This window comes from Gigantopelta aegis, chromosome 4, assembly GCF_016097555.1.
Source record: "Gigantopelta aegis isolate Gae_Host chromosome 4, Gae_host_genome, whole genome shotgun sequence".
Classification (NCBI taxonomy): domain Eukaryota; kingdom Metazoa; phylum Mollusca; class Gastropoda; order Neomphalida; family Peltospiridae; genus Gigantopelta; species Gigantopelta aegis.
Window position 1 is genome coordinate 30570147 of NC_054702.1, and position 20737 is coordinate 30590883.

At 34.5% G+C, this 20737-nt stretch overlaps 1 protein-coding gene across 1 annotated transcript in view; it reads right to left on the reverse strand.

The window, feature by feature from the left end:
* Positions 1–13650: 13650 nt before the first annotated feature.
* The window catches only part of LOC121370362, a 72299-nt gene continuing 65212 nt past the window's right edge, over positions 13651–20737 (reverse strand). The window contains exons 14-21 of the mRNA XM_041495526.1: positions 20219–20294; positions 19512–19643; positions 18641–18695; positions 17479–17678; positions 16028–16155; positions 15757–15827; positions 14784–14918; positions 13651–13770 (exon numbers count right to left, since the gene is read on the reverse strand). Of these exons, the coding sequence (XP_041351460.1) occupies positions 13763–13770; positions 14784–14918; positions 15757–15827; positions 16028–16155; positions 17479–17678; positions 18641–18695; positions 19512–19643; positions 20219–20294 (805 nt within the window). The 3' untranslated portion in view covers positions 13651–13762. The remainder of the gene's footprint in view (positions 13771–14783; positions 14919–15756; positions 15828–16027; positions 16156–17478; positions 17679–18640; positions 18696–19511; positions 19644–20218; positions 20295–20737) is intronic.

Sequence of the window (20737 nt, forward strand, 5' to 3'; positions counted from 1 at the left end):
TGTATACCATCCTCTGATTATTGATGTTGAATGTTTTGGGTGTATACCATCCTCTGATTATTGATGTTGAATGTTTTGGGTGTATACCATCCTCTGATTATTGATGTTGAATGTTTTGGGTGTATACCATCCTCTGATTATTGATGTTGAATGTTTTGGGTGTATACCATCCTCTGATTATTGATGTTGAATGTTTTGGGTGCGCACCATCCTCTGATTATTGATGTTGAATGTTTTGGGTGTATACCATCCTCTGATTATTGATGTTGAATGTTTTGGGTGTATACCATCCTCTGATTATTGATGTTGAATGTTTTGGGTGTATACCATCCTCTGATTATTGATGTTGAATGTTTTGGGTGTATACCATTCTCTGATTATTGATGTTGAATGTTTTGGGTGTATACCATCCTCTGATTATTGATGTTGAATGTTTTGGGTGTATACCATCCTCTGATTATTGATGTTGAATGTTTTGGGTGCGCACCATTCTCTGATTATTGATGTTGAATGTTTTGGGTGTATACCATCCTCTGATTATTGATGTTGAATGTTTTGGGTGTATACCATCCTCTGATTATTGATGTTGAATGTTTTGGGTGTATACCATCCTCCGATTATTGATGTTGAATGTTTTGGGTGTATACCATCCTCCGATTATTGATGTTGAATGTTTTGGGTGCGCACCATCCTCTGATTATTGATGTTGAATGTTTTGGGTGTATACCCTCCTCTGATTATTGATGTTGAATGTTTTGGGTGTATACCATCCTCCGATTATTGATGTTGAATGTTTTGGGTGTATACCCTCCTCTGATTATTGATGTTGAATGTTTTGGGTGCGCACCATCCTCTGATTATTGATGTTGAATGTTTTGGGTGCGCACCATCCTCTGATTATTGATGTTGAATGTTTTGGGTGCGCACCATCCTCTGATTATTGATGTTGAATGTTTTGGGTGTATACCATCCTCCGATTATTGATGTTGAATGTTTTGGGTGTATACCATCCTCCGATTATTGATGTTGAATGTTTTGGGTGCGCACCATCCTCTGATTATTGATGTTGAATGTTTTGGGTGTATACCATCCTCTGATTATTAATGTTGAATGTTTTGGGTGTATACCCTCCTCTGATTATTAATGTTGAATGTTTTGGGTGTATACCCTCCTCTGATTATTAATGTTGAATGTTTTGGGTGTATACCATCCTCTGATTATTGATGTTGAATGTTTTGGGTGTATACCATCCTCCGATTATTGATGTTGAATGTTTTGGGTGTATACCATCCTCCGATTATTGATGTTGAATGTTTTGGGTGTATACCCTCCTCTGATTATTGATGTTGAATAGATGAAGGTGGTCTTTTTAGAGGATCCACTGTACACGATTTACCGTGATGGTGATTCTATTCAACAACTAATTTTTAGTGTAATATCTATTTGATACCACAGATTCAGACCACTAAGTTGGTGTTAATAGTCGAACTTTTTAGGTAAGGTTAGATTGGGGATTGATCCTGCGATCCTGTTCAACAAAGGAGACTATTTTTGATCTATGGGTATCCATCCAGAAGGACAAACAAACAAAACAAAAAACAAAACAAAACAAAACAAACATAAAAAAAGAAGAAGAGGAAAATTACTAAAAGACGTCAATGTTTGTCATGGTGACATTTGCGGCAATTAGCGATGCGACATTTGTGGTTGAAACTTTTGTGACATTTGTCGTCGATCGTGTGACATTTGTCGATGATTAAGGCATGTGGCAGTGAAATTGCGACATTTGTCTTGAAAATGACATTTTGTCGATTTTGCGACATCTGTGGGCACTACACGCGCCATCCGTTAATTTTGTTTATGTTGAATGCCATTGGTCTTTTGATTATCGATACTGAATATTTCTGTGTGCGTACCCTACATTGAGTATTAATGATGAAATGTTTTGGGTGCGCACCATTATTTTATTATTAATGATTAACTGTTTTTGGGAGCACACCATCCTTTGATTATTGATGTTAAATGGTTTTTGGGTGCTCGTCATTCTTTGATTTTTAATAATGAAATATTTTTGGTGCACCCCATCCTTTGATTAGTGATGTTCAGTGTTTTGGGGTGCGCTCCATTCATTGATATTTGATAATAAATAGTTTTTGGCGCACACCATCCGTTGATTTCATCAAAACGTTTTCTTGTTTCTTAAACACATAAAATATTTTGAACCGTAATTTGAATGAAAATAAAGAAAGAAAGAGTTTTTAGTTGTATGTATTAAATAATAAAAAAACAACAACAACAACAACATTAAGAACGATAATGACTAATACTGACAAACTAACCCTATTGCGTCTTTTTTCTGTTTCTTTTATTTTTTTTCTTGTCTCTTTTTTAATAATATTTATTTTTGTTCATATTTAAATTACAAAAATATAATACTGTCGTAACATGTATGTGTTATGGAGAAGGCTTAATAAGTTGTATAACTTGTGCCTAATCCATTTGTTCTTTAAAAATCAATAAAATATGTTTCAATCAATTAACTAACCCTCACAATGCGCTAATGGGCATACGACATGTGGGACTACTCCAGTTTGTAGCCATTTTAAAACGTTTTTGGCAAATAAAATATCTTTACATTATTAAGTTACAATTTACTTACATTTTGTTGCTTAAAATATAAATATATATGTATATAACCAAAATATCTCTGGTAATCGTAATGTTTTGTTGTATCAAGTTCGATTTTTGTTCAAAAATAATTTCGTTCATGTAAATTACAATTTACTTACATTGTGTTGCTTAGAATCTATCAATCTATCTATCTATCTATCTATCTATCTATCTATCTATCTATATATGTATCTCTGGTTATCGTAATGTTTTGTAGGATCCTAATATCGATTTTTGTCCAAAAATAATTTCGTACGTATGAAGTCTTTCAAACGAAAATTAAAATAATTCGGCAAAAAAGTCATTCTAAATTTATTTATCTGTAACAATATTTAAGGTAAGGTACGATAGTGTTAAACAATAAAATACACGAAAAAGGCGAATGTGTGTATAATTTTGTTGGGGAGAAGGGGTTGGGGACACCCAGGATAGTACCTATAGATAAGCATTTATAACAGACCTGTATAATATATTAAATTATATAAGTATTAAGCAAGTATATAAACTGTTTATATTTACAGCATGCAAGTTCTGCTTAAATAACTAAAACTATATTAGTATAATTATGTGGAATGCATCTCTCAAATCTATGCGTGACATTTTGAAACATGGGTGATTATTTCTGAGTTTCACCAACCCTCATTTTGTCACTTGTCCTGTTTACACATAATATCAAAATACCAACACCGATTATTGTCCAAGTAGACAAATAATATGTGACAACAGACATGTTTGTTCAGAAAAACCGAACTCAGAATCCAGTCTGTATGTTATCGTTACGGACAGTTACTTAGAGGCAGGGCAATTATCAACGCAAATACGAGACATTTGTCAACGTTGAACACTAATTAGCTTAAAATATTTGCTAAGCTAGAGGGTTATACACGAAATAGGGCTAAAATATTTGCTCTGTTTTAAGGATATTTACACGTTTTACGATACAATTAAAGCATGCACGGAAGAAGGAAGTAAATCGTAGGAAAAGAGATTCCTTTGTAAACGTTACATGGTTGTTATTTTTTTGTTTTGTTTAACGATGCCACGAAACAGAGACATTGGTGGTGTGTTTTGCGTTAAGTTTTCTCGAGGGTCCTTCAGCTGTATTCTGTTCATACTTGAGAATACGACCAGATACCAATTAATGTTAAAAACTGTCAATTTTGAAATGTCCGACATCCAAAGTAGGCCCTCTCGTTCAGGGCCGTATCTAGCGGGTAGGGTGGGGGGCAGTTGTAGAAACTTAAAGAAAATTGTTTTCTTAACTGTTTAAGGAGTTTTAAACTATTAACTACTCAGTGCCACCCCCCCCCCCCCCGCACCACCACCACCACCACCACCAACAACAACAAAGAATTCTAGCTACGACCCTGTTATTACGTATCAGCACGTCTGAGTTTATACAGAGAAGGGTGTGTGGACTGTGGGGAGAGGAGTGTATAGGTGGAATTCAGGTCATGCTCCTTTGGAGAATATATTTTATTTTAATTTAAATGCGTATACTATGTCTAAAATACAGTTTCTAATGCTACAAACCTTTAGTTTGATTGTTTTGGAGTCTAGTTATAACATTAAACTTACATGTTTTTGACTACTATAGATACTGTGAGAAAAAACCCCGACACCCCTATTCGAAACACAACGGGCCGGTTTCGGATAGGGCTGTCGGGTTTCTTCTCATAGCATTTGTGCTAATCACTAACATATTAGTTTAATATTATGACTGAGTAACTCGAAAGGGATGAAACTAAACGTCTGTACCGTCCGAATTAGGACTATATATATTATTTTAGATACAGTAAGTACATGTACTAGCTTACCGTTTGGTTATCGAACATTGACAATCTGTTACACAGAGTACACTCTAGCCGTATTCTCGCATATAAACAGAATACAGTTAGAAGTCACCCGAAATCACAAACAGCAGGGTTAAAGTTTATTTTGTTTAACACCACCACTAGGGCATATTGATGAATTAATCATAGGCTATTGGATGTCAGATATTTGTTATTTCTGAGACACAGTCTTCTAAGAAAGGCACTGCATTATTCCATTAGGCATAAGCGTACGAGACAGGGATGGAGCAAATCCTCAAATTCGGGCAAAAAAGATAGAGATACTAGTATTCGGGCAAATGAGCTTGCCATGTATTTCCATTAATCTGCCCACAAGATTAATTAGATGAAACCTATAAAATAAAAAAATAATAAAAATGCATAAAATTATTTGTTTGTTACCAGATATAGCCGTTTGGAAGTAATATTAATAGGAATAAATGTTGTGATCCAGATTCGGGCATTTTTGTTTAATTCGCGCAAAAATCAGACTGACCACCCCCCCTCCCCCCCCCCCCCTTAAAAATAGGAGCGCATACGCCTATGTCATATTAGAACAATATATCTTTCTCGTGTACTTTCCCACAGACATGACGGCATATACCACTAGAGAACTGGTTGGGATGGGGGGGGGGGGCGGGGGGGGGGGGGGGGGGGGTCCGATAATGCTTCCACCAATGAGGTTTGACCTATTTTTGTATCCAATTTAGAAAAGAATCGGCTCAGAGATAAATAACTTGTAGTAAATTCCACAGCATGAAAAAAAGGAATTCCGTGTGGGACGGGCTACAATTACCCGAGGCGACCGCTATACCGACTGAGCTAAATTCCGCCTAGCACAGGGGCCAATTTCACAAAACATCGTAAGTTTACGTCTGCGATTAGCAGTTATACCGGGCATGTATTTACAAGTGTTCGGCAGCTATTTCACGTAGAAAATTACATCATTACGGAAGATGGAGCATTTTAAAGACGAAATGAAATGAAATATGTGTACTTCTAACTATATATACCTGTTGTACTATAACAATGAATGAATGAAAGAAGAAAGAAAGAAAGAAAGAAATGTTTTATTTAACGACGCACTCAACACATTTTATTTTCAGTTATATGGCGTCAGACATATGGTTAAGGACCACATAGATATATAGAGGATACCCGCTGTCGCCACTACATGGGCTACTTTTTCCGATTAGCAGCAAGGGATCTTTTATTTGCGCTTCCCACAGGCAGGATAGCACAAACCATGGCCTTTGTTGAACCAGTTATGGATCACTGGTCGGTGCAAGTGTTTTACACCTACCCATTAAGCCTTGCGGAGCACTCACTCAGGGTTTGGAGTCGGTATCGGGATTAAAAATCCCATGCCTCGACTGGGATCCGAACCCAGTACCTACCAGCCTGTAGACCGATGGCCTAACCACGACGCCACAGAGGCCGGTATGAATGAATGAATGAATGTTTAACGACACCCCAGCACGAAAAATACATCGGCTATTGGGTGTCAAACTATGGTAATGCAAACAAATAAAGTGATGATCAACATAGATATAAACACTCAAGATTTAAACAAAAACACAATGTAAAGAGCTGTGCAAAAATACAAATATCAGATAGATACTGACTTTTATTATGCGTTTTAGTCGTAGATTTACGTTTACGTGCAAAACTAGGCTTACGATGTTTAGTGAAATTGGGCCCAGGACTGGAATCATAAAAGGCAGGGTCGTTCCTTGGTTACAATTATTAGGAGAGGCAGTACAAATAACTTAGAGCAAATAGAATGTTTTCTCCAGATCAGCAAAAACGGCACTTTAAAATAGTTTTCGAGGAAGGACAACGACCCCGAAAAGATGGATGGTATGAATAGAAATTGTTTCCAACATCGGTGAAAAGCAAGAAAATAAAATTTAATTCTAATAATTATCAACTCAAAATAATACTAGATGTATTTAAATTATTTGTTTTGACAGACATTTTTGTTGCTGCTGTTGTACTCTCTGCGTGTCTGCGTGCGTGCTTGCAAGTGGTGTGTATATATATATATATATATTATATATAATATACAATAATGTCTTCGTGTTTGTGAGCTTATTCTTGTTTGTGACACATCTTTACAACGGTAAAATGATATCAGCCGAATAGCCAACTTCTGTATCATGTTTTAAGGGTAATGCTTGTACATGAACATAATATATAGACTATGGGTTTAATTTACGAAACCTATTTTTCTTAAACGCAGTATATGTACATGTCTTTTACTTGTGTATAAAGGTCACCTGTTCCTAACGGAATTGCAATGCGTGACATCCATCAACATATGATACATACACTTGCATGGGTTTATAAAAAGATAATTATCTATATTTGTTTAAATAATACAATAATATGTGCAAACTATCCGTAGTGTTTGTTCACGCGTTTAAGTTAACCACAGTTAAATCTGACAATAGCAATATACAAACACCAGATAGAACGCGCCTAAGTTGCCTTTAGATATAATATATCATCCAAGGAAAATAATAGAAAGTTATTCCGAGTTGGCGCTTCTAATACTCGGGTATAAGTATTTCTGGTCGTAGACTCATTTTAGACCGTCTACCTTATGTTGAGGTGACAGTATAATAGCATTCTCGGGGGCATGGGAATTGTTTTTCTGGCAGTCTGCAACATTTGTAGCACATGTGTGACAGCCAAAATAAGCCGCACACCTACAGTGCCAGACATTTTTGCGCCGATACAACCACCACGGTAAATATCACCACAAAGAAAATAACCTAAAGAAAACGTCCTTTATTAAGCGCCTGTGCAGAGAGGGCTTTAGGGGTTGACCCCCCTCCCCCCATACACACACACACCCCCACACACACACACACACACTACTGCTCAGAGCGATTTTGTTTTTCAATGTTTGTTTTTTGTGGGGTTTTTTTTTGGGGGGGGGGGGGGGAGCATGACATGTACTCCCTGGAAATGTTGTTCGCCAGTCAAGAACCCCCTTCGCATAATTCCTTGCACAAGTGCCTTTCTTTGTAGTAAACACAGAATTACCTTAATTCTAATAGCATTGATTATAACTGCCCCTTATCACAGTGCTTGAGCAAATCCTGGAATTGGGGCAAAACCGACAGAGATATTCGGTCACAATGAGCTGGCCTAAAAACTATTCACCATGTATTTCCATCATTCTACCCACAATATTAGCTGTAATTCATGTAAAAAATGTGTGCAACCTTTTATAGCTGCTTGGTAATAATGCTAGTATGAAAGTAGGAAAGGAAATGTTTTATTTAACGACACACTCAACACATTTTATTTACGGTTATATGGCGTCAGACACATGGTTAAGGACCACACAGATATTGAGAGAGAAAACCCGCAGTCGCCACTTCATGGGCTACTCTTTTCGATTAGCAGCAAGAGATCTTTTATATGCACCATCCCACAGAAAGGATAGTACATGCCACGGCCTTTGTTACACCAGTTGTGGAGCACTGGCTGGAACATAGTATGAATCAATGTTGTTATTCAGATTCGGGCATTTTCGTGTAATTCAGTTAAAAATTAGCATGCCCCCTGCAAAAAGTAGAAGGCCATAGCCTATGATGAAGCACATTGGTTATAGTCCTCACTTGGATGTATTTATAATCGCATAGATCCATTAGGTCATTTCCTATAAGTGTCACATTCATTGTTCCATGGCGGGTATAAAAGTTTGTTTTGTTTAACGACACCACTAAAGCACATTGATTAATTAATCAACGGCTATTGGATGTCAAACATATGCTTATTTTGACAGTCAGAGAGAAAACTCGCTACATTAGTAGAAAGGGATTTTTGATATGCACCATCCCACAGACATGATAGCCTTTGATATACCAGTCGTGGTGCACTAGCTGTGACGAGAAATAGCCCAATGGGCCCCAATGACGGAGATCGATCCCAGACCGACAGCGCATCAAGCGAGCGCTTTACCACTGGACTACGTCCCGCCCCAATGGCGGGTATAACCTCACTGAATATGAAATTATATAAAAACATGTATGGGGTTTGTAACTTTGATATTTCAATTACTATCGGGATATTTGCCACCTTCAGTAAACAATTTAGGCCATAGGTCAAATATTGCTAAAATAGCAACAGATTCAAAATTTTAAGTAAAACAAATGCAACGTATATTGCACTTGCTGCCTTCCAGTCTGGCGTCACATTTTTTTTAACTTGTCGATGTTCAACAGTATTTGTATTATGTAAATAGTGATTATTGTCCATATGGTTTGAACAAAGTTCACTTAGGACTAGAATGACGTACCATTTTACTACTTAATAAATCGAGAGTAGAACAACCTCAAATATTTCCAATGCAATACATTCTTAAGACTTTAAGATATAGACACGTATAAATAGATCCATGACAAGATAAACAAATTATGCAGGCCCATCGGAGTGTTCTTTAAGTGAGGGTATAATATACGAGGCATGTAATATATATCACACACCCGCATAATCTAAAATGGCGATCGCCGATGTCCATAACAGGGTAAAGAGGCCCCTCCCCGTAAGTGTACGAGACGTGGGAAGGGGGTTAACTGACTCCTCAATCATGGAGACAATAATCAAATTCGGGCAAAAATGATGGAGAAATTTTGGGCAAAATGAGTTGGCCTAAAATCTGTTGACCATGTATTTCCATCATTCTCCTTACACTATTAATTGTATCCATGAGGAAAATGCATAGTTTTTCATTTAGAATTTTGGTTTAATTCGGGCTAAAATCAGCCTGACCTCCCACCCTTATAAAAATGGGAGCCGGTATGCCTATGTCCCTTTCTCAGAAAAGGTTGACCCCTATGCCACAATTCTGGTGCATTTTTCTACTGCCAATGAAGGTTTTACAATCTAATTAAAATTAGCTCCACTATGCTAATTTTAATCAGATTGGAGTTTTTATACAAATAACCTTTATTTTGATATGAACAAGTTTACAAAACATATCAAAATTATGTTGCAGAATAACTTATATAGATCAAAAGAGCTGAAGAATCTCAGTTTGTTTTTGTTTAACGACACTACTAGAGCATATTGATTTATTAATCATCGGCTATTGGATGTCAAACATTTGGTCATTCTGACTCGTAGTCATCAGAGAAAACCTGCAATATTGTTCCTAATGCAGCAAGGAATCTTTTATATTCACTTTCCCACAGACAAGAAAGCACATACCATAGCCTTTGACCAGTTGTGGTGCACTGGTTGGAATGAGAAAAAAACCCAATCAGTTGAATGAATCCACTGGGCTGGTTCGATCCTGCGATGCAAGCACCTCAAGTGAGCACTCAACCAACTGAGCTAAATCCTGTCACTAGAATCTCATGAATGCAACTGGTTGAAAAATTAAGTTGTTATAGTAGAACAGTACTTTTTATACATATACCATAAGGGAGACGACTGTGCAAGGGAGGTTATAGAAAAGGTATAAAAAAAAAAAAAAAGGATGGGAAGAGATAGAACGCAGGTCTTGTAGAATTTTTATAACATCCACTAGCCATGGGATCAGTGATTTAACAAATTTATTAGCAAAATCACTAGCCCTACTTTATGTTAAGTTAATACAATTTTACTAAATAATAGTAATAATAGTAATTGGATAGGTCACCTAAAGAGGGAGATAGAGCTTAAAAACACTAACATTACGGGGTGGCGCAGGATAGTCATATTTAAATAAACAAAATTAACTGCAATATTTGACAGTCGGGCATGGCAATAGTAGTTATTTACTAGCCAAACATTGAATATCACTAGCCATTGGAGTGGGGCTACCATAATCTAGAAGCCCTGGAACGGTTAACTTTTGGAAACAGTTCTACTTGCACTGCAGCCAAGATGACCACAATTTGTATACGGATACATGTCACAATACATGTACGATGTACTTACCAGCAAATGTGTATGTGTAGTTAGGAACTGCAATCTCTCTAATATAAAAACTTCAACACAAAAAGTCATATCATTTTATATTCACCATTGCAGTTAACAAACAAAAGAGAACAAATATAATGCCTTGATTAACAAAAAAATGATATTATGATAGACAAAACAAGCTTGAAATGTCAGTAATCAAAAAATAATAATTTTTACTTCCCCTTTAATACAATCATTATACCACACACAGTATCACAATATTGTTACATTCAGCACTTTCAGCATGTACATGTACATTTATATATATTGTACAGATATCACAAGTCTATCACAAGTAAAGTTTAATACATGTTATTTATAACAAAGGGATCTTTATTGTTAATTTGATGTCTATCACAGGTAAAATTTAAATCATGTTGTTTATAGTAATCTAAATTAAGAGATCTTTAAATCATGTTGTTTATAGTAATCTAAATTAAGGGATCTTTAATACATGTTGTTTATAGTAAAGGGATCATTTTTAATTTGATGCCTTATCACAAGTAAAGTTTAAATCATCTTGTTTATAGTAAAATAATTAAATTTTCGTTACATTAATTACAATATAACGTCATCACATTGGTCCAGATGTTGCAATGGGAGTTCGTTCATTTCACAATTATGTCGTCAGGAAACGTCATATCTGATGATGTCATATTATATGGGAAAGTTGTCTCATTGAGCGTTATTGTTCATGGACCAAAAATAATTCAAAATAAAGTATGAAGTTTTAGTGTTATTATTAGATAGTATGATTCAAATTTAATAAAAAGTATTGTCCGTTATTTCTTTTACGTTCATCGGGGTATGAAAAAAAAAAAATCATCCGCAAATTTATGTGAGAACGGCTTTGCTGATTCACAGTTTGCAGATGATTATTTTTGTTCACACCCTTTTGAACGTAAAAGAAATAACAGATAATCCTTAAATAATCTTTTTTAAATTTGATGTTCATGACTAGTAAAATTTAAATCATCTTGTTTATTGTAAAGATATCTTTTTTTACTTTGATGTTTATCACAAGTAAAGTTTAATAAATGTTATTTATAGTAAAGGGATCTTTTTTTAAATTTGATATAACACATTTCTTGTTTACAGAGGATTCAGTCTGAATGAAATCATCTCAAATGATCTAAACCAGTAGTTATATATAGACATTGATTTCAATCAGATTGCAGTGGACTTTCTTAGTTTTGGTTTTGTTATTTTGATTTTTGATGTTATCAACACCATAATATAAACTTGGTCAAAATATATGTACATGTAATTGCATATGGTATGATAAAAAGAAAGAGATAATCTTAATAATAATGTATAAAAATATTACCACTAACATTTTGTAATGGCAAAACAAGTTCCTTCAGATTTATATAATGCTGAAGTCCCTGGTGTTTAATGAATATTCAGTATGGTATTTTAAGGGTTTTCAATGTAAACGCTTTTTTAAAAATAACACTTTACGTTATAACAAAGATTTGACTACAGCATTGTAGAGGTGGGACGTGACCCATTGGTAAGCAACTGCCTGATGCGTGGTCGGTCTAGGATCGATCCCTATCAGAGGCCCATTGGGCTATTTTTTGTTCCAGCCAGTGCACCACAACTGGTATATCAAAGGCCGTGTCTGTGATGTCTGTGGGATGGAACATATAAAAAGATCCCTTGCTACTAATGGAAAAATGTAGCAGGTTTTGTTTTCAAGACTATATGTAAAAATTACCAAATGTTTGACATCCATTTGCTGATGATTAATAAAATCAATGTGCTCTAGTGGTGTCATTTAACAAAACAAACTTTAATATTTGATTAAGTTAGCTTTAAAGTAATTTTGACATCATTAATTTTCTTACACAACAGCTGAAGAGTACACTATATGATATTTTTGATATCATATATATGGAATAACAATTTAAAGACAGTGGTTGCTCCAGTGATAGCCTGGACACAAAGCCACAATACAAAGGCCAATGAAATTAACATTACCAAAAGTGACAGCTCAAGCAACAGCACCGTAAATAATTTTTAGTTTCAAGTTTCTTTTAAAGCTGATTTTTGAGGTATAACAAATTACAAATACAATATTACAGTTGTATCCGTTAGGTACCATTTATCTTGTTGTATAAAAATGTAATCAACTCGCTTTCACTCATTAAATATGTTTTCAAACAACTCTAGAGATAAATGGGACCTAATCCTATTTGTGCAGCATTCTCTATTTATAAACTCATTTTAAGTATTTCAAATCCAAGAACATGGAAACACTTATAAATAAATGCACATTGCATTTGTTTGCTTTCAAATGTCAAAAATATCAATTTGATTTCTTTTTCAATACAGGCTGGACACAAACTGTATTCTATGTTAGGATGGCAGTACATGTTAGATTGTCTAAATTCAAGACAGAAAAAAAAGCAGAGGTAGATACTCGACAGTGTATTAGAAAAAAATATTATGCTTGTGTAACTCTAATTTATTTTGTGGCAATATCAAATTCAACAATAAAAGAAGCTAAATAATTCATATCAATTACAACTGTGTATCTGCTGTACACCTACTCAAACATCTGTCACTGTTAGAGTCTCTCTGGTATGAAGTAAACTCTTCTAGACTTGATCAAATCAACATCCTCATGTACTGTACTCAAACCACTTTCATAAGCTTAAAAAGAATATTTCTCTAAAACGAAATATCACTGATATGTCACATATGTGTATGTCTAAACTACAATATATGTAAAAACTTGTGGAACATTTGCACAAAATTTCTTCCATGGCTTTGGAGATGAAAAACAAAACAAAATATAACAAGTGATGGTTGTCTTCAACTGTTTGGTATCACATTACATGTAAAAATATTCCAAAAGTAAACGCACATACATGCAATGGGATAAATCCATACTGTTTCTGCACCTATAAATTACACTGGCTGTACTGACATCAGTCTAATTAAAACAATCCTCCTTGAACCAGACTGATTTCAGTCCAGTAATAAAGCGTACCTAAAAACACTACTAAAAATAGAAAAAACTTAGGGCCGAATATCTGAAGCCTGTTTTTGTTAAAAGCAGGTGTTTAGACATTGTAGATGCACAGAGTTAGATGCGTGTAAGACAGGCTTTGTAAATTCGGCCCTTTTTGTTAGCACTTTAGCCAAAAGTAGAATAATTTGTCAGTATCACATGGGTTTGTCAACAGAGTCCACTTTATATCATAATGGTCAGTTTATTTACACTTTGCTGATATGATGTAGAAAGACGTTTGTTTGCAGAAGGTCTTCACACAAATTTCTTTTCCATGCTGCTACCTGTCTGAAAGAGAAAAACAATGAAATAAATAACCACTCAGGATAGACAATTATTTGACACAATCCGTGACTACAGTAACACAAAACTACTTGGGTAAGAGTTACCTATTAATTCATTGTATTGTGTGACATATACTGTTGAACAAGAATAATTCTTAAAACTACTTTTTGCACTTCACAATAAATGATGGCTAGACTTTTAATTGATCATTTGTAAATATTTTTTAAAACTACCTTAATTTATGAAACTGATGCATTCCATGATTTATTTTTATAAAACAGACAACCCTAGATTCTACACCAGCAGAGATTCCTACAGCAGTTATTCAGTTAAAAATCTGCTTACTGATATCAAATTTTGCCAATCCGAACTGCTGTATTTGATTTGAAGAAATAAATATTGTTTAAACCTTGTGTAATACAAGAATACCAAAGTGAAGAATACTCGGCAAAGCTGCATTCCTAACTTGAAATGCAGGGATGTCATTACATAAATATTCCTTTCCTTTTAAACTAACAAATTAAGGCAATAAAATATCTGAATATTAAGTCATGAAGAATTATCTCCCTTTAACAAAATACAATTTAATATGACTACTTTTCATAATGACAATTTCTACCATGTTATTACTCATTTACGCTCTGATTCATAATGACAATCCCAAATAAAGCAAACTAGATCCACCCTTGTTAGCACACCCTTGTTAGCACACCCAGTAAGCAAAACCTAATGTCACAAGCCTTTGTTGAAAATAAAGAAAGACATGTTTTATTTAACGACGCACTGAACACATTTTATTTATGGTTATATGGTGTCAGACATATGGCTAAGGACCACACAGATATTGAGAGAGGAAACCCGCTGTCGCCACTTTGTGGGCTACTCTTTCCGATTAGCAGCAAGGGATCTTTTATATGCACCATCCCACAGACAGGGTAGTACATACCACGGCCTTTGATATACCAGTCGTGGTGCACTGGCTGGAACGATTGTTGAGAATAAATACATGACTATACCAGAAGACTGTGACATGTTTGTTGGCCATGCAATGTTGGCAGCCATTCTCTTGTAGGCAAAAACGACATCAGCACCAGATGCGATGTATTCCCCTTTGATCATCTGTGGACATAAACCATCAGCTAGCTGGGTCTCTGAAACAACACCAGTATTATCAGTTAAAAGAAATATTTACTTACTAGTTGAATGGGTAATGAAGGATTCATAAAGTAAATGTAATCACTTTTTTATTTATTCTATTCTGATAATTTTTCAGTAGAATCAGTATAGAAATCAAATGGTATTAATTATAAAACTAGCTTGTCATATTAATGCATTTTTCATTTTCAAAAATATTTAAGGATTGTCTTTTATTTCTTTTATGTTCATCAGGGTATGAACGAAAAAAATTCATCCACATACTATGTCAATCGGTAAAGCCGCTCTGACATAAGTTTGCGGATTATTTCTTCTGTTAAATGTAAAAGAAATGACAGACAATACTTATAATTAAATCTGATCCATACTTGCTAATAATAACGCTAAACTTCATACTTTATTTTGAATTACTTTTGGTCCATAAACAATAATGCTCAACAAGATAACTTGCCCATATAAAATGACGTCATCAGATATGACGTTCCCTGACGACGTACTTTTTACGTTCATCAAGAATTGAACAAACTCCCATTGCTAGTACTGGACCAATGGGATGACGTTATGTTGTGATGAATGTATAATATCAGTAAAACTAAACAAGTCAAGTTCATTATTTTTTTCTGTTATAATAGTGATGGAGATAAATTGTAACAAAAGCAACAATCACACTCTTTTCAGTTATATATGATTAAAACCCAAAAGCTTAACTTTAGAACTTTAACAACATTTATCAGCTTATACTGATATTCATCCAAACTGAGGTCATGTGTATACTAGACAAAAAAGAAAAGAAAGAAAAAAAAAAGAAAAAAAAAGAAAACAAAAGACAAATACCTTCACCATTTACAAGGAGGAACAAACTATAGTCTTGTGAAGTTGTGATCTTGAACTTGTGAGCAATAATTTAAATATTCCATAACATTTCTTTTTGTAATAAAATGTTTTCCATGGGTGCAACAAAGACATTTGTAATACCTGTTCCATTAAAAAAAAGTTTTAAAGAAAGTATTCATATACATTTAAATGTAGTTTTTTCTTCTAAAAATATTTTAAAAATAAATAATAAAATGCACTTAAGCATTTTAAGAGTTTTTTAAAAAGTCTCTTACAGACATCTTTTGTTGTCATGTTTGGACGAACAGGAAGTGTTTTCCAAATGATACTGTCTCGCACTTCATCGGGGATGGCGATTTTCAAGAAACCTTGCATGTCACTCACTGAAGGAAGACGACCCTGAAGAAAGAAAACATTAAACAAATATTAAAACAAATGAATTTAGGATCTTAAATGAACTGATGGCTTTTATTTGGTGAATTGTAGTAGTAAAGCCCAAACACTCAAGCATAATGAATTTTAGACTTTATAAAATGAATTGTTTTGTTTGATAGTTTCGGTAATAATCATGGACTTCTTCATCAACCTTGGTTTGCTTTTTTTTTAACATAAATACCATTAATAATTATATCTATTGTTTCAAGCATTTTCAGTGTAGCATATTATTGATATTTTAAAAAAACCCAGTAATAATAAAAATAAAACTTTTCGATCTATTAAAATATTTGGCTTTAACATAACCTTTTTCTGGGATTAATGACTCTATTGCTATTTTACAGGATATTTATTGCTCTAATAATTAATAATAATTCAAACAGTCTGGGATAATCATGACAACATAGGGATATACAGCATGATGTCAATGCGACATTTACTGCTCGCTCTCATATATCAAAGGAACAGCACCTCAGCACATTTTCAATCTGGTGTCTAACAAATGGGTACAACAAATTACAACAATCATATACAAGTGAAATAAGTTTTATCTTGCAAGATTTTACTAATAAAAATAAAAATTTATGTAATCAGCAACAACTTATTTTCTATTCTTTATTAAAACTAGAGTAAAACATCACTGGTGATGTATGAAGCATTATTATTAATTTTAGACCAGCCCACCTAAATTTGCACCGAAATTATATTATATTAATATTAATATTATATTAATAATTAATATAGATTAGGAGTGTTAATTTTTCTCTTTAAGAGTGCAGTCAAAATTTATTAACCCCAATTTTCCCCTCTTTTATACTTTTGGTGTTAATATTCAAAATTTCAAAATTGACCATATTTGATAGGTTATCCCTATCCCGAGTCAGACCCCCAATTCTATCAGAGGCCGGACTCGGGATAGGCGTGTTCGAAACCCTAGTGGTATACGGACACGTTAAACCAGTTATTAAGCTAAGCTGAAGCACATCCACACAACCGGCCTCGGTGGCGCAGTGGTTAAGCCATCGGACTACAGGCTGGTAGGTACAGGGTTCGCAGCCCGGTACCGGCTCCATCCCAGAGCAAGTTCCTAAGGGCTCAGTGGGTAGGTGTAAGGCCACTACACCCTCTTCTCTCTCACTAACCACTAACAAACTAACAACTAACCCATTGTCCTGGACAGGCAGCCCAGATAGCTGAGGTGTGTGACCAGGACAGCGTGCTTGAACCTTAATTGGATATAAGCATGAAAATAAGTTGAAATCAATCAATCAATCAATCCACACAAACCTTGTGCTGGGAGAGCTTGGTTTGTTGTGTCTCCTGAAAGTGTTTCAACACAAGCACGGCACTGCTGAGTGTGGTCAGGTAGTAGCCTCCCTCTCCAGTCAGCAGTGTTGGGTGGAGCAGACCCCACATGTAATCAGCTTCAATCTCGGCTGACACAATGCCACAGTGCACCAACACATAGATTAACATCGGCAGAAAATCTAGTAAAAATAAAAAGACATAAATTAAAGTAAATATTAATAATGTTAGATCTGGTACTGAAGTAAATATTAATAATGTTAGATCTGGTACTGAAGTAAATATTAATAATGTTAGATCTGGTACTGAAGTAAATATTAATAATGTTAGATCTGGTACTGAAGTAAATATTAATAATGTTAGATCTGGTACTGAAGTAAATATTAATAATGTTAGATCTGGTACTGAAGTAAATATTAATAATGTTAGATCTGGTACTGAAGTAAATATTAATAATGTTAGATCTGGTACTGATTAGAAGAACAAAATTATGTTTATTGGTAGTTAATAAAATAAATATATCTGTAATACTATTTAGTCAAATATAGTCTCAAAAATGTTTTTAATATTTTATTTATGGTCTCCACTTAAGTAGTGATAGAAGGCAATTAGAAAATACCCAACCATTCCCTAATAATTTAATTACATTTCGAATGTTCTATCAAGTAATAATTTTAATATAATTTCACAACTGTTACTGAAATAATTCAGCTTATGGTAGTTCTTTCTATGTCCAACAAGAATACAAAAAATGATGACACAAAAATTAAATCCATCCCAAAGAAAGTTGTTTAGTGGAATGGACAGCAAGTGAGTTTTATAAACCTGTAATCCATCCCAAAGAAAGTTGTTTAGTGGAATGGACAGCAGGTGAGTTTTATAAACCTGTAATCCATCCCAAAGAAAGTTGTTTAGTGGAATGGACAGCAGGTGAGTTTTATAAACCTGTAATCCATCCCAAAGAAAGTTGTTTAGTGGAATGGACAGCAGGTGAGTTTTATAAACCTGTAATCCATCCCAAAGAAAGTTGTTTAGTGGAATGGACAGCAGGTGAGTTTTATAAACCTGTAATCCATCCCAAAGAAAGTTGTTTAGTGGAATGGACAGCAAGTGAGTTTTATAAACCTGTATTAAAAAATCATACCATCAGCTCCTAATGATGCTGGACCTCTGTTGAGACCTTGGTGTTTATTCTGTCCCTGTAATAGCAACACAATGGAACATTTCAAACTGATTGTACTGCTACTATACAGATTTGAAAATAGCATTCAGCATGTAAACAAATGTAATGTTAAATTCTAAAATAAATACAATGGAGGGACTAAACCTATTGAATATTAAAAAAAAAGGTAATAATAATAGTAATAAAAAACATATTAAGTACAATGGAAGGACTAAGACTTTTAAATATTAAGTGAGATAAAGTAGGATGGAGAGTTCATTATTCAAGGTGATGAATTACAAGGGAGACATTTAAAAACAAAAACAACCCATAACCCAGACTGACTGCAACAACTGAATACCAATGAGATGAACCAGGAAGAAGCGTTCACTCCCTGAGGTGACAAATTCCTTTTGAGTCAGTCTGACATTGTTATAGTCATATTTGAAAACTGCTTAAACAATGTTGCACCTAATGTATACCAAGTTACACTTAATTAATTCAGTGACTGGTTATATTTATAATTCAAAATAATTAAAATAAGCATTCTGAGAGTACTGGGAAAGCAATACATGTCCCCTACTGGGCCCAACAAATGTTTGCCTCTCCTATGTTCAAGGCCCATAACTCTGTGAAAAACTGGACAATCGCCATGATCTGTAACATGACATATAATAAAGCTATCTGGAGCATTGTAAAAAAACACATCTGGAAAACTATATGTGAGACAGATGGATGGACAGACAGACAGACAGACAGATTGAAGGACAGATATGAAAACAATAATGCACTCTGGTTGGACCGGTGTAGGGGACTAATAATGCTATACAGATTTATATGAATGTTTACTGACACATCGATAAATAATTGCTGTTGCTGCCAGAAGGTTTTCCAGTTTCTTAAGGGGAGAGTATGCCCTCTGCATTTTATCCAGACAGTGCTTGATCAACTCCAGGTCAGACCCATGTGGAGGTACCACATCCTCCTGAAAAATAGAAGTTGGTTAAAACTATAATCACAATAAATGCCTTTTATTTTAGAAATAATAAACAATGATATCTACAAAATTCACCATGTGTAGATTAATAAAAATTGAAGCACCAGAGATGTGTATAGCTGAGCAAAACGAGCACTTTCAGCTCACAATTCATTATTATTTTCTTTGGCATATTTGGTAGCTAAAATCACCACCATTTTCCCCCGCGATCACCACCATTTTTCCCCCCATGTTTGAAACGCAAGTTCCATATTCAAATGACTAAGCCAATTCTAGTTGACAGGGCCGTACATAGTAGAACACAGAATGTGCCCTCTTTAGTTTAAAAGTACCTTTTTTTGTTCTCCAGTTCCGTCCACCATTTTAAACTTGGTAAAGCCTTAGCTGATTGGTTTCAAACTGCTCTTTAGGCAAGACAGTGCCCATTTTACTTAAAACAGTCAATTGGAATTAAAAGTAAGAAATTATGACTGTCATACTGTTGCAATAAATATTGCATAAATTAGTCAGTAAACTTCAGGGTTTCCTTATTCTAGCTTATAGCAAAACTACATCATTCTCACCTTTATTCCAATGTCTTGAGGAGTTTTTGATCGTGCATACTTTATGTTTCTCACCATTAATTGCAAGTTGCCATTTCTGTAAAACATGCATAATAATATAACCAACAGTAGTGGTAATTCATATTTATAGAATGCTATTCATAGTATCTGCTTGTACAACAGTAAACTGAAGGCATATAAATAGACTGTTAATCAACCAAAAAAACCAACAGATGATCTGGACAAGCAGCAGTTATTTAATCATTCTGCCAACATCCAAAAACAATAATCATGCTAATTATGTCAATATTAAAAATTCACTTGATGTGACTGAATCACTCATAGATTACTTAACATTCAGGGTTGAAAATTGGCAGTCACCCAATCAAAACATGACAATTTTTACTGATTAAGGGTTACTAAGAAGTTTACAAACTTTAAGGTAGTCTGTTAAGTGGCTATCAATTCTGAAATCACTTCTGGATGAGAGTTCATAAATCATGGCCCACTATAGTTCCTAACTGTGACATATTATTCACT